This window comes from Podarcis melisellensis, assembly GCF_964234715.1.
Source record: "Podarcis melisellensis genome assembly, chromosome: 12".
Taxonomy (NCBI): Eukaryota; Metazoa; Chordata; class Lepidosauria; order Squamata; family Lacertidae; genus Podarcis; species Podarcis melisellensis.
Window position 1 is genome coordinate 24,694,515 of NC_138544.1, and position 24,568 is coordinate 24,719,082.

At 41.7% G+C, this 24,568-nt stretch overlaps 1 protein-coding gene across 1 annotated transcript in view; it reads left to right on the forward strand.

The window, feature by feature from the left end:
- The first annotated feature begins 369 nt into the window (after positions 1 to 369).
- Positions 370 to 24,568, forward strand: part of SKAP2 (src kinase associated phosphoprotein 2) — a 102,649-nt gene continuing 78,450 nt past the window's right edge. The window contains exons 1-4 of the mRNA XM_081883415.1: positions 370 to 544; positions 5,981 to 6,086; positions 10,649 to 10,674; positions 20,027 to 20,134. Of these exons, the coding sequence (XP_081739541.1) occupies positions 496 to 544; positions 5,981 to 6,086; positions 10,649 to 10,674; positions 20,027 to 20,134 (289 nt within the window). The 5' untranslated portion in view covers positions 370 to 495. The remainder of the gene's footprint in view (positions 545 to 5,980; positions 6,087 to 10,648; positions 10,675 to 20,026; positions 20,135 to 24,568) is intronic.

Genomic DNA, 24,568 nt, shown 5'->3' on the forward strand with positions numbered 1-24,568 from the left:
GAAAGTGTCAACGAAACAAAAACAACGCCACGCTCAGCCAACCGCAGCAGACGCTTCCCGCGCGTCCTATTCCGAGCGCTCTGTCCAATAGCGCCGAGGCGCTTAAGGCGCCATTTTTGATTTTGGAACGCCCGGGACTTAACCCCAACACCTGCGGGAATGGGTTTTGCCCTCTTTTAAAATGGCGCCCGGCATCGGCTGAGGGTCACGTGCCCCCCCCCCCCGGCGCTTTCCCGGAGGCACAAGGCGCGTCCATAGCAGAGGAGGAAGCCGTGACTGAGTGTAACACAAGCGGACGGCTGAATGAGCATGCGCGGACCGATCTAATAGGCGGGGGCATCCCTGGGTTAGAGTAGTGTAGCCACGCCCTCCGCCTTGCCGCCTGTGGCTTCCTTGACTGAACTTCCCGGAGCCGGGCAAAGTGGGCGGGGCCGTTGTCTTTCCCTGACGGAGCTGCCGAACAGCTGCCTCTCGCGCGCGACCACCTGGCACATCATGCACGGCTCCCCCGCCATCCCCGAGGAGGTCAGCAGCCTCCTTGCAGGTAAGGATGCCCCGCGCGCCTGAGAAAGATTGCGGCTGCGGTAGAAGTTTCTCTGGGACGAAGGGTAGAGTGAAGTGGAGTTACAGGGAGGAGGGTGAGGGAAGTCTCGGGGAGGGGGCGATGTGGCAGGAAGATGGGACTGGTGCTCTGTAAGCCGGATAGGGGAAAAGAAAAAAACTTATTGGGAATAGAGTTTTCCAGCTAGGGGAGAGAAAAGAAAATGGGAGAACTGTAGGTAATAATATCATGCAGGAGTTTTGCTAGAAAAGCCTCCTAGGCAAGGGAGGAACAGGTTGGAAGCTGTTGGGCAAATTGTTAAATTATGCACATACAAATATACAGTGTTTTTTCCTTTAAAAATGTTTAGAGCTACTCTCGTTTTGACTCAAGAAAACCACCACTTTATAGTTCAAATCGCGTAAAATAAAGGTAGTAAATGGACAAAAGTACAAAGATTCACAAAATGTTTAGGGGTATGCATACCCCTGCGTCCGCCCAGAAAAAAGCACTACAAAGCATAGTTAAGAGTGTTTATTTGAGGAACGAAATTGCTTCAATGTGTCCAGCCAGCTTCCTGACCCCCCACCCCCATATCACAATCTGCTTTTATGTGTGAACGTAGGGTGGTGGAGTGAACTAAATGGAGAAGTCCAAAATGTAGAAGCTTCCTCTTTAACCAAATGAAAGAGGCCTATGAAGTCCACTTATTTGCTTACATTTTCATGCATCTGACAAATGGGAGAACAGTTCTGTACTATCTATGCTGCATTTCCTGTGTCGCCCAATATACACTCTGAATGTCTCTTCCTTGTTGAAATTTGCATCGCTTATCTTGACAAATGCATCTTGTGACTGGTAACCTACAACTTCCGCAATGAAGTTCTTCTTTTACTCCCTTTCAAGAAACTTTGGAATAAACTCCCATTTTCTCCTGTCCCAAGCAGTGGCCTTTTTGTGTTTGTGATTTATTTTTTTTGCCTGGGATGAAGAACCTGTGCCCCCCTCCCCAATTCCTAATGATACAATTTTATACCCATTTACCTGAATGGACAGTCTGTTGAACTCAGTGGGACTTTCTGTGTAAATATGTATGGTGTTAAGAGTCAACTTGTTTAAATAACCTCTTTCAGAGTAAGCAGGAATACAAAGACAAATGGTCCTGTAAGTACCTTAATTAAAGTCTAATTAACTTATTGCAGCATAAGCTTACAAATGCAGGGTCTCCCATCAACAACCTACATAACTTCTTCTTTGGCGATTGCTCGTAGCCGAGTAAGATTAGCTTCCATGAACACGGTCTAAACAGTGAATCCGTAAGTGACGTGTGGATCCACACGTCCTTCCACAGTGGGGACATAGGTTTCCCAGGCGGGAGTTGATCACGGTGAGGGTTTGCCAAATGTGCCTTTATGCATGCATATATACATTCCTAAGACTAGAGCAGGCATCCCCAATCTCGGTCCTCCAGATGTTTTGGTAATACAATTCCCATCATCTCTGACCACTGGTCCTGTTAGCTAGGAATGATGGGAGGTGTAGTCCAAAACATCTGGAGGGCCGAGTTTGGAGATGCCTGGACTAGAGAAAGGGAATCTATTTTACAAGGTGAAAATAAAACACCAAGGAATACATCTTTAATCTCAGCTGCTTAAAAATGAGACTGCAGTTACACATGGGCGAGAGGTTGCCTGCTCTTGATGGAGTTACACTCCCTCTGAAGGAGTGGGTATGCAGCTTGGTACTTTTGGACCCATTGCTGTCGCCTCAGGCTCAGGTGGCCTCAGTGGTGCGGAGTGCCTTCCTCAGCTTCCACTGGTGGCCCATTGTGCCCCTATCTGGACAGGGATAGCCTAACTTGTGTTGTCTATGCTCTGATAACCTCTCGTTTGGATTACTGCAGTATGTTATATATGGGGCTACCTCTGAAGACAGTACAAAAAAGTTCAGTTGGTGCAGAGTTCAGTGGCCTGGTTGCTCACTGGCCAAGACAGTTTAAGCATATAACACCAGTAGTGGGCTAGCTGCCAGTTCATTTCTGGCGTCCTTTTCTGCAGTGGTTCCCTGTTTGTGGAATGCTCTCCACAGAGAGGCTTGTCAGACAAAAACATTCCTCTCCTCCCTGCCCCGTGGCTAATCTACCACTTTTAAAACTGTGTGTGGGGTGTGTGTTATTGTTTTTGTTTGTTACTGTGTTATGCATTTTTGGTTTTTTATATTTATATTCCATCCAGCTATTATTTTGTTGGTTGATCTGAATTAAAAAGAGTCCTGAAAACTCTTTTTAACTCCTAAAAATATGCTTAGATGGCAACTTTTTGGATTGTAGGGCAGCTGCCTGCTGGTTTTAAAGACATAAGAAAACCAATGCTTTGGAGTTTCTTCTGCTCATCTTCCACTAGGCAGAGCGTTACGCTCTGGTTCTTTGGGATATCTGTTTCTGACTTGCTGGGGCAGCTTCTATCAATATGAAAAAGATTGAAAGAACAAGGCCCAGCCCTGAGGTAATGGGCACCTCTCCTGGACTTTCTATGTACAGCTGCTGACTCTGGCCTTGTTTACATGACTAATTAACCCAAGATGTAATGACATATTAGTGGATTAGTTTCTTCTTGATAAATCAGAAGCTGAAAGAAGTTAAGGGGTGCTGCTGATAAGTGACTGCAAACAAGCCTCCAGTCTCTTTGTTCCAGGGCTAGTTTTTTTGGGGTTGTAGTATATTGTAACCCTTCTGGATGATAGGCCATTAGGCTGTTGGACCAGATTTCTCCACGTTGGACAACTGCAACTTTTAAGCATTTGTTCAGTGACGACGGTACCTTGGATATGCCCATACGGATTCTTGCCTAAAATAGTTGTGAGAAAAGTGAACGGGTCAGGGCTAGTGAGGATGGGGAAAGAAAGAGAGTCTTAAATATTTAGCAGAATAAGTCAGATTGTAGTGCTTCAGTGGAGTATTTGCAGTAAGAATAGAGATTAGATAGCACATTCTTTGGAATTCCAAGGAAGTCTTGCAGGTAGTGAGATGTCTTGTGAGCCTCATCTTGTCTTCTGCACCTCAACTAATGTTGCGTACATCAGTGCACCCACATGAAGGGCTTGCATGTATCTGGTCTTTGAGACTTTACTGAAGAAATAACCACTATCATCTACTTTTGCATAACTGCTCCAAGGCCTATAATCATAATTTTCATCTAAATTAATATACCACCCCTCACCCAAAGTTCAAAGACAAGTTACAACATACTAGTGTTTGTACAAAAGCACATTATTTGGAATTGAATTACATAGGTTTGAATAGTTCTCATTTAGGATTTGCTTATTGATCTTCAAAGCAGTCTTAGAATAATAGAATCATAGAATGATAGAGTTTGAAGGGGTCCCAAGGAACATCTCGTACAGGGTTTCCCAGACTTGGGTCTCCAGCTGTTGTTAAACTACAATTCCCACCATTCCTAGCTAGCAGGATCAGTGGTCAGGGATGATGGGAATTGTAGTCCAACAACCCAAGCCTGGAAACCCTGTTCACTGATCTTGCCAAACTCTTTGTTGTGTTGTGTCCAGTGAGTACAGTTGTATATATTCTTTGGCAAACCTATATGGTTAGATCAGGGATGGTCAACTTCTATATTGTCATGTGCCAGTTTACTTTCAAGACTGGTCAAAAGTTTTCTGGGGGGAGGAAGAGTACCGTAAGTTTTACAAAATGAGAAGGTTGGCAAGGTTGCGGATCTTGAATATGGATGATCCGTCTGATCATATAAAACTGATTTAGCGACCATAATTAAAAGAATGGTAACCACCCTCCTTATTTCTTATGCCCATGCTCTCCGTTAAGGCCATCTAGCCAAGGTAGAATATGATATTTTCTACGTTTAGTTCTCGGACATAAAGATTGAATTCTTATAGTGCTTCATTTCCATTCTGAACATTAGTGAAATGAATGTTCATCACAGACAGATTCTGGATAACTGAATAAGACATAACCATTATGTGGATATCATTTAAGCTGATTACCTTTGCAATTACCATCTATTAAAACAGTATTGAAATGAGGCTAGATACATTGAAGTTAGGAGAGTGAGAGAGAGAAAAGAAAGGAAACCACTGACATTCTTGAAATAGCCTACAGTATCTGAAACATAGTTCAATTGTCTTTGCTATAAATTTGATGTAAGTGTCAGATCTGTAATAAAAATGGCATGGGGTATTTTTTATATACTTGCTGCTCAATTAGCTTCTTTTTTAATTAACAGTGGGCCTGGTTATCTTGTCCTTCTGGCTTTTCTTCCAGTTACCTGTCAGGGAAACTTAAATGGGTACATCTAAGAGTATGTAAACTTGGGTTTATGTTTTTGCATTTAAGAAAGTGGTGCTCAGTTTCCTCAAGACCGTTCTAATTCCCCCCCTGCCATTCCAACTAGTCGGGTGGGATTTAAATTTTGATTCCACCCCGCCCCACTTGAGACCACTTTCCTCAATATGTGAGTGTGTGGGGGGGAGGCATAACACAAATAAATAAAACTACAGCTAATTTCACAGTCTGCTTTGCCCATTTTTCAACATATTCTTCCAAATTTCCTCTTACTGTGCTAAATGGTTGTCCTTCCTAAGGGGACTTGTTTGTATGCTGGCCTCTCCACCCTCAAAGCAACCCCCCTTCCCCAATTCTCATAGTAAAATACTACAAAGCATTTAGATGTTGGAGGGTATTTAATCATTTGCAAAAGGGGATTACAAAACAACAAAAAAGCAAAAATGTAAAGTGCATAGTTTGTTCTGCGTGTGAAGTTAAATGTTATTTCCATGTTTTTAATTATCAAAATCCAGTGAAACTTAAAATATAGGTTCATTTTTCAAATATTAAGTTTTCTAGTGTCATATCTTCTGTACATAGAATTATACTGTTGAAGTCTTTGAGATTATTGACTAGTTTTAACGTGACATTTTTACCCACATGCTTTCAAAATTGGGACCAGCTTTAACCCAGAGGAAGATATCATAAGTCTACGGTCACTTCTGAAAATGGGCTTTTGTTAATGAAAGTGCCAAATGATGTTTGATCTTGCTCAATCATATATGCATTAGAACAGTTTATTGTCTTCTAGCTTTTATTTCTCAAGTAATGGGGTGTATATATATTTTACACACTTTGACAGTTTATTAAAACTTGTTGGGTTCTTGTTCATTTAATGATGGCAAGTGTCAAAACAGCATTTGCTGTGCTAAGCATAAGCACAGCAGTGAACAAATCTATCCAATTTAGAGTTTGAAATATCTTTCAATTATATTATGCCTGGGACTGATAAAGTAATTCCATTAGATAGTTTGGATATTATTGCCTTATGAAAAAAGCCATAATAGAGGTATTTATCTTCTGAGAATTATCATTTCTTCTTTTGACTCATCTCTCTCTCCTTTTATTCTTTCATGATTTAGATGTCGACACATTTATATTGGATACCCTAAAAGGAGAGAATTTATCCAAAAGAGCAAAGGAAAAGAGAGATGCTCTGATTAAGAAGATAAAAGACATCAAGTCCAAGTAAGCAATTATGCATGTATGCTGTGCATTTAGTGCAGAAAGTGAATTATCCCTGCATCAAACCTATCCTTATTATTTCTTCACGTTTTAACAGCGGAAAAACTGAGGCCGAAAGAGGGCACCCAATGGCAGTGTTTAGTTAGAACTGTAAGCCAGAATTTCTGGATCATCATGGTTTGTTGTGAATGAGTGGAATACTAGTGCATGCTGCTGAGTAATTCCCTCTTCATTCCTCCATCTTCACTCCTCTGGCTCATGGCTTGTTGCTCTCTATCAAGCCATGGTTGCTAGCCAGCTATAAACCATGGTTTGTTGTTGGCTTATGGATAGTGACTTGTTAGAGAGCAGCCAAGGCTTCCTGGTTCCCCACCCCCTCCTGCTTGTGCCATGCCAGGAGCTAAGTGGGAGCAATCAAGTACAGTTCAGTATCATATTGCTCTCTTACTATTCTTATTATGACTTCCTATATTTGTGACTCGCTTTTCTCACAGAGTAACCAGTGCAGGATTTTCATATAAGCTAAACAAGCTATAGCTTCCCCCCAAAAGTGTAAAGGAAAAAAACAACCCCTGGATGTACATTTCCAAAAGATAAGATAAAAAACAAATAAAATAAAACCTACATACAGCAACAGTATTTTATGTTGTGTAGGCTCCTATGATGTAAGTAATGGGCCCCACCTGCTAGCCTGCTCCTTAAAATATCACTGGTTTGCTCATTTCTATATATAGGGTGCCTATATTCTGCATGTGCAAATAGCTTTAGATACCTATTAGGTCCATAAATTACCATAGCATATATTCAACACAAAAAACACTGACAATTTGCTGTTGACAAAATACAGCTGGACACATAAAGGGCCCCATTACCTTCAGTAGCTTAGGGCCTCATCAAACCTAAATCTGGCCCTGAGAGTAACCCAAAGCTGTATACCTTAAAACCAGTTAAGAACAACCGATAAAAACCTAAAAATACAATTACTGTTCCTTCCCCGCTAAAATAAGCTGCAGTACTATCCTTCAAATTAAGGTCGTAAAGCCCAGATTCATCCCTGAAAAAAAGATAAAAATGGTGCTAGGCCTGAAACACCCATTCTCATGTTGCCACCCTCTGAAACTCCTATAGTGGGAGCACACAAAGAAGAGCCTCAGATGATGATCACGTGGTCAGGGCTCATCACAATAAACCATGATTAGCCAGAAACATTGGCTCACCATTATGTGTGAACATGGCCTATAAATTCCAGGTCCTTGAAATTTAAATGGTTTCGATTATGCTGGTCCGGCTTGGGACATGCCGTGTGGCCAGGCTACTGCGACGTGGTTGTCTCTTGCTTGTTGTGAAAAGTTCGGCACAGAAGAGTCTTTTGTTCTGCAGCCAGGCCAGAAACACAGGCTGCTGCTTCTCAGTAGGTTAGTTTAAAAAAAAAGGAAAGCTGCCTTCCACTAAGCAGAGTGATGGAGGAGGAGGAGGACAACCTCCCCTCCAGCTGTGCTTCCTTCGCAGCTAGCATGGAAACCAAGCAGACAGGCAGAGGACCGATGGTGAGATCCATCTCACTCCAACAGGCTTGTTCACTCACCTGTATGGAATTTCTAGTTGCCTGTGGCTAGCAGGTGAGTTGTTAAAATACAAGTCTGTACTGGGAAAAGGAAAGAACTGCATTACCTTTTTATGGCTTTCCGTCCTGATGAGTAATAAGAGTGAAGCATTTCTGTCCCTCTTGGGTCTTTCCTTGCAGTTGTTTGTCCATGTGGTTGGGTTGCTTGCATTTCTTTGGCATCTCAGAGCGTGGCATTTTGTTTGCATAAAAAAAAGAGATGGGAAAATGTGAAAGGAATGTGCCTTTCAATTTCTTACACTAGAATGCAAATGCACATCTAAATAGCAGTGGCCTGTGTTTCCAGCATTGCAATCTGCCCCCCTGCTCTGGCAACTCTGAGGTTCAGTGTAGGAAGTCTGCAGTCTGGATGGAATAGCTTATCATGGTCTTCTGCCAGTGCTTGTCAGCTTTGTGGACTTATAGAGACCAGCATGCTGCCAAATCGGTGCACCCAGTCTCTGAACTTAGAAATACCAGAGCTCTTGGTTGACCCAGACAGATTATTTACCTAATAAGAGAAATCATGGCATGCTACCCAACCTGTGAATAATTGTTTCATGGAAAATGAAGAACTGCAGAAGAATGGAGTGAAATTGCTGTGGTTTCTGTATAACAGATCGGCATTTGAAATGAACTTGCTCTGTACAGAAAACTTTGACCTACTTTGTACTATTCCTGCAGGCTAGTTTACACATGTAAACCTTGCTTACTGACTCCACATAATTCTTTATGGTGGCCTGGAGAAATGGTTGTGTGAACTGGGCAATAGACAGATTCTTGCGGATCTGTGCAGTGATTCTTCTGAATATAATTTGTCAGTGTAAGTTGCTGTGAAAGATTTGTCTGTGCATATAATACTTTAGCAAAGAGAAGTCATATTTTTGATGAGTTGCAGCCAGTGTAACATTTAGCACTGGTAAGCATGTTTTAATTGCTTAATTACAAGCCAGAGCCAACACTCCTCAAGGACTGAAGTGAGGACACAGAGATCATAGAATCATGGAATTGTAGGGTTGGAAGATACTCTGCCCAATGCAATTCAGGAATCTGCAGCTGTCCTATATAAAAGGGAATGAGCCCGCAAAGCTGGCATGATCAGCACTGTGCTCTAACCAACTGAACTATCCCCCATATTAAATCAGTCAGATTGTTATTGTTTATAGTCAGTTGCTGTTATAAAACATATCACACACAAAAATGCACAAGCACACAAGACAATCAGATGGTAAGTTAAAACATATCCGTTTTCAGAGTTGCAAGCTATTAGAGCAGTAAAGTTTCCCAAATCTTGTGTGTTTCTATCTCTCTCTCCCCCCCCCCCCCCACTATGTGTGTGCGTGTTCTGGCTAAAAAAAGTAGCCCATAACTTGCTCATTGCTAGTGCATATAAAGCTCCCCTGCAGGTAACAAACTTGTCTACACCAGCCAACAGCCATCTAATTTTGACCTCATCCCATGGAACTGTGAAACCCCCCCTTGAAATGAATTGGGGATTTATCCCTCAGCGAATTGTATAAAGGGCAATACTGGATTTAGTGTGTAGTGTTTTGATCTGTCCCGGTCTCTGCTTTTTTTATAAAAAAATGTTTAGTGGTACAGTGGTGCCTCTGGTTACATACGCTTCAGGTTACATATGCTTCAGGTTACAGACTCTACTAACCCAGAAATAGTACCTCGGGTTAAGAACTTTGCTTCAGGATGAGAACAGAAATTGTGCTCCGGCGGCGCAGCAGCAGCGGGAGGCCCCGTTAGCTAAAGTGGTGCTTCAGGTTAAGAACAGTTTCAGGTTAAGAACAGACCTCTGGAACGAATTAAGTACTTAACCCGAGGTACCACTGTACTCTCATTTTCCTACTCATATTGAAATACTGGCCCTCAATGAGATCAAACTTCGATTCACATAATCTGCATCCCCCCAGAACAAAAAGCACTGCCTGATCCGTGTATGCAAATATTTTTTGGCCTGTTAAAGGATTTACTGGTCAGATATCCTGTGGGCATGATTTGAAATCTAAGATGATCAAATGCATCTTGAACAGGCAGTGGCCATATGAGTACCAAACCACTGTGGACCTCCACAGGCTGCTTGTTGCAGTAACAACAACTACAAGTTCTTGGTGCTTCGGGCATTAATTATTTTTTTTTTATCTATATCAGCAATATAAACACCCAGTGCATATAACACAGTGCATATTGAGGCTTCAGAAGATCACAGAAATTAAATCAGTTCTGAAGCTCCATTACTCATCACTCTTCCATCCAGATTGTTGCATGTTGCATTTCAAATGTTACACTACAGATGTTGCACTGATGTTGGACTACGGCTCGCATAATCCCTGACCATTGGTTATGCTAGCTGAGGCTGATGGGAGTTGTAGTCCGGCAACATCTGGAGGGGCACCACATGGGCTTACTCCTCCTGGCCTTGTTCTCCGCTCACATAAGTGGCTTAATGGCATTTTCTGTTTTTGTTTTCTTTTGCTCCTTCTTTGTATTTCATCAGTTTTACCGATACTTGCACCTTCACTCTTTTGTGTTCAAAATGTTCTTGCCAAGTTTAACTTAATTGATTTTCTTGTTCATTGGATTTACCTAATCTTTCTTATCTGTCAATAGGTATTTTGCAGAGCTGTACTTAAACACCTATCAGTTTTCCAGATTAATATATTGATCTTAAAGTTGGAGATTGCATGCATCCCAACCAGATACAGTCTCTGTTTGCTCCTGTAAACATGCAAATCGTGTAAAACGTGCAAGCCTTTAATTTAATATCTTGAAGGGCATCTTGAAGCTAGTAAAATATTCCCTTGATAGTTTCACTTAGCGTTAAAATATTCAGCGTCTCTTGTTGGTTTTTCTGTCTGTTGTATTTGTTCTCGTTTTTAAAATAAGTAGCCTTAAGACTTTTCTAATACTTACATTATCCTTTCTTTCCCATCCCCCACTTCCTCTTCTGCAGCTACCCACAAGGCTTTCCTGAAAGAGGTAAGGATATGACTACTCATTTGCACGTGGCATAGAAATCTTGCTCACTGGTAGGCTTTTAAACCGATCTCCGGTTTTATTCAATGTACTGTTGTACAATTTAAAATCCCAAAATTCAAGGGTCCAGAGTTCATACTGTGTGTGCATGTTGACTTTTTCATGGATGAGGACGCTAGCTCCCCCTGCTGGAGGAAAAAGAGGACAGCTTGCGGGATTTTCCTTTTGTGAACTTTTTGTGTTGTTAAAAACAGGGAAAGACACAGCACTACAAGAACAACCAAACTAATCATTACATTCCAAACTTTAAAAAAGCACTGCTTCCTTTAGAAATTAATTAGTATTGCCTTTCTAACGTGAACCCCAAGCTCTTTAAATGAACCCCAAGTTTTAAATGGAACGTTTCAGCAGAAATTGAATATGTTCAAAATAGAAATTCTTTATTGTCTAGAAGTTTGTGATATAGCACAAACATATGAATGCAGATTTTGTTTCCCTGACTGGTGTTGGTGTTAAGCAAAAGAAATTGCTTCTTGCATTTGCCAGTATTGTACTTTTAGTTTTTTATATGTGGGAACAAGATCGGAAATGATGAAATGGGAAACTCCAACGTGGTTTGCCTAGAATCGCCTAGTGCATGTATTGAAACAGACCTTTATGGTTTCATTAAAAGCAGGCTGCTACAGTGGCCTGTTCTGAATTTGAAATGGCCCTATTTTCACGATGCTAATTCATGAGGTCATGACCTGCCGACTGTGAATGCTAGCATGAGGATCACAGCATGAGGTAAACAAAAAAAGTATATGAAACTACAGTAGGTTCTCTGCTAACCTGCAATAACATGGGGATCCTGGCCAGGACATAATAAGAGCTTATTTTATTTTTAGCATTTGTATGCCAGCCTTCAACAGGGGTATGTTCAGGGCAGCTTGCAAATAGAAATGTTTAGCATGGATTGGTGCCAGTATTGTAAGCGGCACATACCTGAAACAGAAAATGTGTTTTTTGTTTACAAGCGCGCATAACATCCACACAAAAGTTACTGCCAGTTCCCAGTGCAGGACTGCAACGATGGCAGAATTCGGAAACGGAAAGGATAAAAGCACCACATTAAAAACCCTAACTTTACTATGGGTAAAATACTATTTTGCCTGGTTCAAGCACAGCGCTTCTTAAAAGGGGGGGGGAAAAAAGAGTAAAATCAATATTGCATAACAAATACTAATGAGCAAATTATTTAAAATTGATCCTAGTCCATAGAAGCATAGATGCAAGTTCTGTATGAGAGTGGGGCTTTCGGTTCGTTTCCATATAGCAAGAACTGGCTCAGGACCGAAATACCACAAGGACCGCCTCCATATGAACCGATCGGGACCCTGTGATCATCATCTGAGACCCTTCTTCATGTGCTTCCTCTGCGAGAGGTCCAGAGGGCGGTGACATGAGAACAGGCATTTTCTGTGGTGGTGTCCCATTTGTGGAATACTCTCTCCAGGGAAGCTCGCCTGGCGCCTTCATTACAGATCTTTAGGCACCAGGCAACAACATTCCTCTTCTTCCAAGGCCTTTGGCTAATTAAACCATCTATGGCCTTTTAAACTGTGTGTGTGTCAGGGTTATTGCTTTTGTTTGTTACCATGGTTTGTATAAGGGATGCAGGTGGCGCTGTGGGTTAAACCACAGAGCCTAGGACTTGCCGATCAGAAGGTCGCGGTTTGAATCCCTGCGATGGGGTGAGCTCCCGTTGCTCGGTCCCTGCTCTTGCCAACCTAGCAGTTCGAAAGCATGTCAAAGTGCAAGTAGATAAATAGGTACCGCCCTGGTGGGAAGGTAAACGGTGTTTCCGTGCGCTGCTCTGGTTCGCCAGAAGTGGCTTAGTCATGCTGGCCACATGATCCGGAAGCTGTATGCTGGCTCCCTCAGCTAATAAAGCGAGATGAGCGCCGCGACCCCAGAGTCGGTCACGACTGGACCTAATGGTCAGGGGTCCCATTACCTTATGGTTTGTATTTTTGTGCAGTTGTACCTTGGACCACGAATGCCTTGGTACTTGGACGTTTTGGCTTCCGAACGCCACAAACCCGGAAGTGAGTGTTCCGGTTGGCAAACGTTCTTTAAAACCCGAAGATCCGACAGGGCTTCCGATTGGCTGCAGGAACTTCCTGCAGCCAATCAGAAGCTGCGCTTTGGCTTCTGAGCGTTTTGGAAGTCAAATGCACTTCCGGAATGGATTCCATCCGACTTCGAAGGTACAACTGTATTGTAAACTGGCCTGTGACCCTCGGATGAAGGGCGGTATAGAAATTTAATAAACAACAGCAATTTAATAAACAACAACAACACTCTCCACTGCACTACTAGCACCCCCCTGTACTTGCTCTGTACTTGAAGGAGTCTGGGCATAAGCCCCTGGGCAAATTAAGACAATGAGTGGCTGGGGGTTCATCAGCACTCTGCCTTATGACACACCCAGTCACCTCCTACCAGATAATGGTGATACTAGGGAAATTATGGTGATACTAGACCCAAGGATTGCACTGCCCGGTCTACCCTCTAACAATGTCCTTGCTGGGCAAGATGGGCCAGCAATCTTGACACTATGTAAGGAGCTTCATACATACATATGTCCTTAACTGTTATTGGTGGTAAGGGAATTGCTCCTTAAGTTCAAAACCTGGACTTCCCTTTTGTGGGGAACACATCTAAATAATATACAGGCCAAAGCACCAGAAATGAGTGGGTTAAGAACTTTACCTCAGGATGAGAACAGAAATCGCACTCCGGCGGCCTGGCGACAGCAGGAGGCCCCATTAGCTAAAGTGGTACCTCAGGTTAACAACAGTTTCAGGTTAAGACCGGACTTCCAGAACGAATTAAGTTCTTAACCTGAGGTACTGCTGTGGTTATAAACAGGGGTGCCAAACTACCATGAAAGACAAGTACAGTGGTACCTCGGGTTAAGTACTTAATTCGTTCTGGAGGTCTGTTCTTAACCTGAAACTGTTCTTAACCTGAAGCACCACTTTAGCTAGTGGGGCCTCCCGCTGCGCCGCTGGAGCACAATTTCTGTTCTCATCCTGAAGCAAAGTTATTAACCTGAGGTACTATTTCTGGGTTAGCGGAGTCTGTAACCTGAAGCGTATGTAACCCGAGGTACCACTGTATAGCTATTTGTTTTTAAAATAGCAGAAAGACTTTTTTTTTTAAAAAAGAAATGAAATTAGGAACTAAAGGGTCTAAAATGTATATGATTAGATACACAACTGGTTAATTTGCTAAGAGCACTGCAGAAGGTGTTTGGTTGCGGGATAAACGATCAGCTTAATTCCTAATGGAATGTGATATAGCAGAAGATGAAGAGACTTTTTAGAGATGGAACTCTGAGCAATTTGAGACCATGGGTTCGTTAGATAGTGAACACTGTACATATGTCTAGGGATCTGAGAGGCGGGGTGGGTTCTCAGAGCAGCAACAGTTTGCTTCAAACGTATTGACTGAAATATATGTTGATGGCTCCTTTATTGCGGGTTTTGTGACAAAAGGAAATATTGATGATGTCAAAACGCTCTGCTTGTTGTGGAGAGCATAGGCGGAAGAAAGTTCACTTGTGTTAGAAAACATATAAGACACTATAAAATACCGATTCCTTGATATGAAGCTGATGCAAAGTCAATCTGACATCTTTATTGCGATAACTGGGAATTCCATTAACAATGGAGTTAAGTGACTAGCTTCCCGTATTTAGTCCAGCACCATTATCTGCTAGGATCGATAAGCAAATAATACTATAAATGAAAAAAGATGCTATTTAATAAAGAAGGGTCAGGTACTGTGTGTCATATTGTGAGCAAATTAAAGCATCCTACCCTCAAAACATAAGTGATTAAATCACAGACGAAAGAAAATACGAACAGTGCGTTTTTTCCGGTAACCATTAAATGTGTTTAATTAATGAAACTTTTTTTTTAAAGTTCTAGGATAAATCAAAGGTTGTTCTGGGGAAGCCATATTAATGAGCATTAGCCTCTTAATTATCCTCCTGGCTATGTCACAGGGACACATTCGTGCTTTTTCTTTGTGTAATAACTTTTTATAAAGAAGTATTTTTAAACTGATCATTAATTTTATGACTGCAGAAATGAGATGCAAAATTTATGCTGTTGTCATTGGCACAGGCTCAAGGCATCGCTGACATTATGCATGATTATAATGGAATGGCTGCCCGCTAATGAGTCTATAGACATTTCGTTTGAACATGCCTTGCTTTTAGATGTCTGATTAGGCTGTAATGCTTTCAATTATGCCTGCAAATTGTATTGGATACATTTACCTGATGCTTATTGTTCCTTTGTAGTTTAGTTTTCTATTACATAGATACCAACTGAACGCTTTGCTTTATTGATTTCCTTCCCCCTCCCAGGTATGCTAGTAGACACAAGGCACCTGTCAGGGGGACAATTATTATTATTATTATTATTATTATTATTATTATTATTATTGGGTGAGAAGCTCAAGAGCGACTTCTCTGACCGAACGAAGGCACAACATTCATTGTTTCAAATGTGGTTCCCTTTGACAAGCTGTAGAGTGTTGGCCGTAGGGCTAGGCCTATGAATGTGTGTGTGTATATGTGTGTGTGTATATATATATATATATATGTAACACGAGTTTTGTTTTTGTTTTTTAAAGAGGAAATATGGACATATTAAAGTGAACTGCGTTGCAACCTTCATCACATGAACTCTTTGTTTGGCTCTTATAACACTTTTTTTGTTATAGAAAAAGCTCATTTCTTTTTGTTGCATGAAATAGTGCATTGGTATGTTTGGTTTAGTTTTAAGTATGCTGTATATCTTGTCTAAATCTTTTGAGGAGGAAGCAGCCCACTTAACGCTGGCTTTTTAAATGGACAGACTTAGCAGATATAGACATCTGGTGCTTTTTAATGCCTTTCCACAAATCTTGGAGGCTTTGAGTACTTGTTAAAAAATATATTCCTCGTGCTGCTTTCCTCACAACATTGAGAAATGTAACCAGAGATGCGTCTGCCCCTCCATAAAACATATAATAAAATTCTGTGCCGAATCCAAACTCTCCAGTATGTATACAACTTCCAAATGAGGACCGTGAGAAGAGCTTGGCTGGATCAGGCCAAAGGCCCATCTAGTCAAGCATCCTGCTTCCCACGGTGGATAACTGGATCCCTCTGGGAAGACCACAAGCAGGGCATGAAATCAAGAGTTCTCTGCCACTGTTGGTTCCCATCAACGAGAGGGAGGGAAGGGGAAACTAGTTCCATATGACCATTTGCGTTATCACATGGAAATGAAAAAGAAATAAACTTTGCTGATAGTTGGGACTCCACAGTCTAGGCTCGGGTTAACCTCCAGCCATTATCCTCAACTCCTAGGGTAGGAGTGGCCTTTTCCATCGCCAATCTTGTAGTTGGGTATCTTATGCTTCCCATATCTCAGCGCTTTCATGCTGGGCTCCGCCTCCCACGAAGGATGCTGCCAGAATCTCATTCCTCTGGGAGAGATGCACAAGAGGCGCCATGATGGGGGAAGGCACAGAAAAGTGGGGTAGTGGACGAGGTCTCTGGTAGGGAAGAACAGCAGAAGAAATGAGGAAGTGAACAGGCTGAAATGGGAGGAGGAGGAGGAGGAGGAGTTTGGATTTGATATCCCACTACCCTAAGGAGTCTCAAAGGAGCTAACATTCTCCTTTCCCTTCCTCCCCCATAACAAACACTCTGTGAGGTGAGTGAGGCTGAGAGACTTCAGAGAAGTGTGACTGGCCCAAGGTCACCCAGCAGCTGCATGTGGAGGAGCGGGGAATTGAACCCAGTTCACCAGATTACGAGACTACCACTCTTAACCACTATACCACACTGGACTCTCGCCTCTTTCTTTGTGGATGGTTCTACTACCAATGTACTAGAGGAACAGGAGAGCAGCACTCTGAACCAAATCTCTCATGTCAGCTGCAGGAGCTGGAGGGGAGAGCTGGATTCTGAGCCCAGTTGCTGTTCCTCCAAGAATATGAGGAAGTAGCCACCAGGGAAAGGATGGGTGTCCTCCTCATTATTTTAGCTTGTTCTCCCTGTTTCGGTCCCTTCTCTTTTCTACCCCATTCTCCCATGTCTTTCCTTTCAGTTCTCCCTTGGTATCTATCAGCTGTTGAGTAGCATGGCAGTACAACACTGTGGGCTGGCATGGTGTCAGTGATGTGGGCTAGACATTTTTCCAATGCTCTAATAAATTGATTGGGACCTGTTTAGGAAAGTTTTTAATATTTGCTGTTTTATTCTGTTTTTAATCTGTTGGGAGCCGCCCAGAGTGGCTGGGGAAACCCAGCCGGATGGGTGGGGTATAAATAAATTATTATTATTAATAATAATCTTTGACATATTTAGTATACATGACATAAGAAGTGCTCTGTTTTAATTTTATGTTCTGTGTAAAATTTTTGACTCCCCACCCCAAAGTATTCAATCAGCAAAGTGCATGTAATGTGGCTTGAATACTTTCTTCAAATATGTGTTGAATATTGATATTAATTACATATGCATACACGTTTATTACATATGCATGCACACTTCCTAGGATAGTCACCCGAAAGACTGGAGTTTGGGCTGCAGCTGGTCGTGACTAGAGTCTGTGTTGTGAGACTCTAGCAACACAAAGTGAGGCCGTTGCACTTTCCCTCTTCCTAAAGTTCTGTGGCTGCCCGCCCTTATCATTGGTCTTCATGATCTAGTACAGAGATACCTTCCTTAAGTAAGTTATCAATAGTGGAGAAATAATAATAATAATAATAATAATTTTTATTTATACCCCGCCCTCACCAGCCAAGGCTGGGCTCAGGGCGGCTAACAAGTAACAATAAAAACAAGTTGAATGAATACAACTTAAAAACAAGATTAAAATACAACATTAAAATATTAAAATGCAGCCCCATCACAAGAGGAGAAAGGAAAAAGAAAGAGGGGGAGGGAATCAAATTGGCTCCAAGCCAAAGGTCAGGCGGAACAACTCTGTCTTACAGGCCCTGCGTAAAGAAATCAGATCCTGCAGGGCCCTGGTCTCATGAGACAGAGCATTCCACCAGACCGGAGCCAGTGTTGAAAAGGCCCTGGCTCTGGTTGAAGCTAATCTGACTTCCTTAGGGCCCAGGACCACTAGGGTGTTGCTATTTATGGACCTTGAGGTCCCCCGTGGGGCATTCCGGGAGAGGCAGTCCCGTAGGTACGAATAATTGCCTATGGGGTTGGGGATTTGTGGATCCCTGCTGGTGGACCTTAAAATTAGAAAGAAATTGCCATGTGATCTGGCCTTTGCTTGGCTTGCTTCCCATTTACGACAGAGGTTTCTGTGATTCCACACTGGCTGTGGTCTGTGTTCACAACTCTGTGACAAAATGAGGTTGAGCAAACCTCTGTTACTTTATCTTTCCTGTTTTCATCATTCCTTAATGATTCAAATTCACAGAGTATTATAATGTATGTAAGAAACACTTTGAAACTTCAGTTTAGAGATTTTGGATTAGCGAGACTGCATTTTTCAAACACATGGGGATATTCTGTTCTTTCTGTAAGCTGTAATTGTTGCTTTCATCAGCGTTCCAGGGCCTGAAAGATACTCAGAAGGCGCACTCATGCGTTAGCCAGAAATAGTTGCAATTATTTTGATTCTGTACATTGTGGAGGATTCAGCTAAGACACATCCAGATTACAAAGAAGCCCTGGGAGTTGTAGCTTTTGGGGCAGCACAAGGTGAGCTAGACAAATAGCAGTTGTGCAGGATTTAAATTGCTGTGGAATTTGGACACTAATTATTATTTTGTGCTCTGCCCTTCCTAAAAAAAAAAAATGCTTTAGGAGGCGAATATTTCACGGAGGGCATTTTACATTTATATTACAACATCTGAAGAGAAGTTTTTTAATCCCTTGTGTAACCTCTCTGCTCCTAATAGTAATGGGGCTCAGTGCAACACACTTTAGTTGGTTATTGTTGCAAATCAACACTGTGAAGCGAATGTTCAAGTAGCCATGGATTTGACAAGCGGCAGAGGCTAAAGGGCCCATTCATATGACCAAGCGGGTGTTATGTGAGTGCATGTGTTGAGTGGATCTATGCTGAGTTTGGCATGTGGCATTTACCTTACCGCAAGGCTGCTGAAAAGTGGACTGAGTGATGGCATGATAGATATAGGTTGAGCTGGCAGGTGGATGGGTGATGAAGCGTTCATGTCACAAGTATGTCATGCCACACATGGCCCAAGATTTGCTGCCGCAGCAAACGAATGTTTACTACAGGGAAACCTGACTACATTGTGCAACCAATGGCATGTCAGCGTTGCGTGGCTGTTATGCTGGAATGGTCAGAGAAAGCACTAAATCAAATGTTACGTTTAAGCACATATTGCTGTGTAGCTAATAAAACATGGTCCTCCTCCCCCCCCTCCCCCAGTTAATAAATGAATTATTGCATTGGGTTTCTGCTGGAAGGGATATTATGGTAGTTAATGGAATCTGTAGCTAGATAGTGCTGACAAGCCGTTCCTCATTCAAACACTTCATGTTGGATCCAGAGTAAAGTTGAGTTTATTTTTGCATTTATATCTCCTTTCCTGCAAGGAGCTCAAGGTGGCGTACAGAGCTATCGCCCTCCTCCCCATTTTATCTTTACAATCCTGTGAGGTAGAGCAAGTAACTGACCCCAGGTTACCCAGTGAATTTCATGGCTGAATGGGGATTTCAACTTAAATTAATGGAATGTTAGCCATGATTCGAACATCACATTTTATGATTTTAAGCTCAGCTAACTTTACTTTGGATCCAACTCTTCTTTCTCATTCTTTACCATAGGATAAGGTTTCCAGACGTCCCCGTTTCCCGGGGACAGCCCCCAGATTTACAAATCAGTCCCCTTACGAAATCCTATCATTCCGACTGAAGTTGAAAAGTGTCCCCGGATTCATTGGAAAAAATCTGGTAAACTTACCGTAGGAGCCAAATCCTATTGCCCCCTCCAATAAAATATTTGAGCCCCCCCCCCAAGTTGTTGGGCATTGTCATTCAAATGGTGTATGTGTACCACATCTTGTGATTAATTTTGTGGGGTGAGGCTTATCTGGTCCCCCTCCCCCATTTTTATTCAAGTTGGCACCCCTGTTCTTTACTGTAACTTTGATCTCAACCATGCTTCTGAGGTAACTGGATCGAGGGGAAAGCTTACTGTTGGATCCGGGTTGGTTTTTGTTTTTTTTTGAAATTCAGCTTGTGATGAATATGTGTATAATTAAACTGAAAGGAGCCTGTTTTAACTCCTGATAAATATTTTGGTTTGTGCAGGAGAACTTGAAGATGGGGAAGAGCGTGAAGGCCCTTGCCCTGTGCCTCCTGACAATATCTCTGTAGCATCTGACCGCTGTGATAAAGAGGATGAAAGCCCTTCTGATGGTAAGTGGTTCTCTTTGTCTCAAGGTACCATAATCACAGTGATTTGGGAGTTTTGTTGGCCGCCAGTGTCTCTGAGCTGGTGCAATTCTTGGGAAACAGATGAGCAGCGAACCATGTGGGTCCTGTTCCTTACCTTCACAAGACCCTTAAGGAACTGAAGAGCTCTCTCTAGTGGCTAAAAATAAGATACAGTGGGATTTTTAAAAAATGCACACTTGCTTGTTTGTTTCAGTAACCAAAACAGATCTCTTAGTTTTTCCTCCCTGCCCTCCCACAAATGAACCAGCAACGGATACACTCGGATTTCTTTTATTTAGGACAAATCTCTTCTTAATTCAGCATCAGATTCTTCCTTAATTTTATTGTACTTGTTTTATTTAGTGTATAAATAATGAAAGAGAATTCATTTGATGGATTTTTGTTTTTTTGCATGTGGCACACTTGAAACCGAGCGAGTTCATAAAATATTAAATTAATTGTTCTTATGGTGTGTCCTCCTGTTAATGTACTGACGTTTCTCGATCAAACAATTTTTGGTGCTTACATTTGAGCAGTACTCCCCCCCCCCCAGTCCAAGTTTATTATATATCAAATTTTAATCATTCTTACATTTTTGAAGATAAGAACAAGTGAATGTTCTATGGGGATCATTGCATCACTGTTTGCAGCTATCTCTTTCTGCTAGTTGACAGTGTTGATAGATCACAATTTGCATGCACATAACAGTGTATACTAATTAGTTGTTCTGAATTTTAGACTTGGAAGTGAGCAACTTTTTCTTCATTTCTGTCATATGATGATCAAACTGTGTGGCTCCAACTCAATTGCTGTTTGAAAATAATGCTTCCCTGCAACATGCTACTCCACATTTTATGTTTTTCAGATTATTCCCTTTGGAAACATATATTGCTTTTATGAGGTATAAAATTATATCTATTGCAGAACAGGGATAAGTCAAATATGTGCATAAGTGATGAACATTCTAACAACTGATTCAGAAAACAGGATCTTTACATTTATAGAACTCTGCAATTGGAGTTCTCTTCTGCAGAATTCAACTTGCGCTACAGTAAAGGAAAAACGAGCAATAAAATAACCTTTAGCTTTGGACTACCCCTTTTATATTTGTTGGCAAAACAGATTCTGTGCAATTTTTAGATGAATCTCTCCCCCCTCTCCCCCTGGCGTTAAACGGCGCAAAGACAGAAGTGGTTTATATTGTAACAAAATATGCAGCTGTGTTTTCTGCCTATGGCTTACTGCACACTGGGCATAATGAAGGGGTTGCGAGAAATGTTTTCTCCTTGCTTGTTTAAAAATGGACAACCGTTTTTGTTTGCCAAACCGAATTTGACGGTGCTGATGCTCGAGTATTAAGTACCACCAATATTAATGTGCAGGTCATCTGTTTGAGAAGTTTCCAACTTTGTTGCTGATTTTATTTATTTATTTTTGATATTTTTTTTTATGCCGCCTTTCAGTTAAAAAATAAAAATTCAGGGTGATGGACGTCACCATCCAAAAGTGAATCAGACATTAAAAACATTATCGGTTATTAAATGAAAAGTAAAGATGCAACACCCCCTTTGCTCCTTCCTTTCCCAGTCTGGGCAACCGGTTGTGGAATGGCTATTTTAGTATTGGTTTCTGCTCAGGTTGGTGGGGTCTTTTTGGAGGGGGGGTTGGAGAGAAACTAAGTGTAAGCGCTGATCAGTTTGTAATGCTAAGGCAGCTGCTCCATGGTTTGTTTCACAGCTGGGGGAGGACGTGTAGCAGGTGCATTTGAGCAGTGTACACTAGCATGCTGCTCATTCAAGTTAAACCATAATTTCAGACTATGGTTTGCTGTGATATACAAACTAAGCAATTATGAATTTTGCTGTTTGTCTCTCGGTTAAATATCAGATTTATCCTTCTCTGGTGCGAATTGTGTTCGCTTTGCTCTATGTCAGACATTTTGATATCCGCTCCCTAAGTTAAAATAAGCAAATCTGTGTTAATTTCTATGTAGCCAGCAGATCACGAAGGCTTCTGTGTACAGAGAAAGGAGTTACATTTAAGGTCAACTTCCACCAAATTGAGCCCATTGTTTCTCTTCAGACTTGTTTCAGTTTTTTGTGCTTTTGTTGGCATTCAGTGTTTTTAAATGCACAAACTTTGTTTCAGTATCTCCATGCACACCTAAAATATTCAGATTCAGAAATGGGTGTTAATATTGCAAGAACACTTATTGAGAAGAATGAAATCGCTATATGTCCCAGTAAACTGTTTTTCTCCATTTAAATGGAAACCACTACACTCAGTAATTATTGCACACCTAAAGAATTAAAGCACCATTTTCAAGTTTTAAAAAATAAATAAATCAACTTTTGATTTGACTTTGGGGTTTTGTCGAAAGATAAGTGAGAATGTGTAGCAAAAATCTGCTTGCAGGACTGTAGGTACATTGTCGTATGGAAAAAAATCCTGCCTTTTTGTCTGACCTTTGACTAACAGTGTGCATTAATTAGAAAGAAGGTAATTAGTTTTAACAGTAACTACAGTATAACTAAGTTAGCCCAGGTCATCAAAAGGCCTTTTTGTCAAATCTGATGAAGTTGTTTTGTCCTTTCGGTTGTCGCCAAGTGTTCGGCATGAACACGGGATCCAAACGTTGATCGATTATATAAGCTATAAACATGTGTTTGTTTTATTATGTCGATAAATTTCTGTACGGCTTGAAAATATCAACCCTCTGCCCCCTCCATATCTCTATATGTATTTAAAGTCTGCCTCCTCAAGCCCACCCCCACTTTGTTTTCTAACAAATATCCCCCACCCCACCGTTTCCTTGGTTCAAAAGTTCATCCCATTCCCCAATGGCCACCTAATTTTCCAGTTATTCCCTCCAGCCATATGTGTTTGGGTTTCTTTTATGGTTTATTAGGTACTGTAGTAAAGTGGCATAAGTTATATCTTCTAATGAAATTCAAGCGCACTTCAGTGATGCTCTGTCTTGATTGCCGGCAGCAATTAAATTGCACGGGAGGAGAAGCGTGCAGAGTCCCAGACACCTTAGAGAAAGAGTTTCAGCAAGATGAGGGGAAGGTGGAAAGAATTGCCAGGGAACAGGCCTCAGAAGAAAGCAAGATGCAGAATTCTCGCCAGACACCCTGTTCCTGGCCGGCTTTTATTTTATTGGCTCGCAGCCTGATTGATAGCCAAATCATAACTTGCTATATGCTAACAGGCAGAGTTCACTGGTAGGTTATTGTGAACTGATAAAGGGTTAGATGGAGTTTTGATTTTCACACTGGAGCCGGCTGCACCAGATTAATGGAATTTCAATGAGAGGCTGGAGTAGTTGCCGCTTTGTCAGAAAAACGGATGGAGATTCTATAGTCATGCCTGCTCATTAATACCAGTTGTCTGAAAGGTGTGGTACTTCTCTATACAAAAGACTCCAGATAATTGATTTTTGAATAGGATTTTTTTTTTTAAAAAAACTTATTGACGACCGGGTTTCTTGCAAAACAAATGACAGGATCTTGTATAGTACAACAGTGTTGCGCGTTCGTTGTTTTTCTTAATACGTCTGTGGTGAGGAATAGACCTTGACTTGATGGTGCTATAACCATTCCTTTGATATACTTGGAAATCAGAAAAGCTAAGGGGTGTGGTTTTATTTGCAATACATTGTTAGCATTGCTGTTTTCTTGAAAAGAGACGTGCTATTTTCCCTCTTCTCCCCCCCCCCCCACAAATATTAAAATGCAAACACGTCTACTATAGATTTATAACCGGCAGGATGATTTTATCTTTAAGCAGAGAAAAACTGCAGCAGTTTTACACGGCAAACTTTTCTCTTACATGCAAGCTGGCCTAAGCTCAACTCAGTCATACGTGTGCCAATGACTGCACAGAGAAATGCATGCATACACTACAGTTACAACTATGTATGGGCATCGAGTGGTATACAAATTTAATAAATAATAACAACAACTAGTAGCAGGTTTCATGATTGTACCACCCTTTCCTTCCTGCTTCCGCACTTGCAGGAATTGATGCTGAGTATAGCAATCTCCTTTATACAGTAGTACCTCGGGTTAAGTACTTAATTCGTTCCGGAGGTCCATTCTTAACCTGAAACTGTTCTTAACCTGAAGCAGCACTTTAGCTAATGGGGCCTCCTGCTGCTGCCGTGCCTCCGGAGCCCGATTTCTGTTCTTATCCTGAAGCAAAGTTCTTAACCTGAAGCACTATTTCTGGGTTAGCAGAGTGTGTAACCTGAAGCGTATGTAACCTGAGGCGTATGTAACCCGAGGTACCACTGTATTGACTTTCTCCCCCACACCTTGACTTAATCTGAGATGAACCCCAGCTCCTCTAGAGCAGGCTTCCTCAACCTTCGGCCCTCCAGATGTTTTGGACTACAATTCCCATCATCCCTGACCA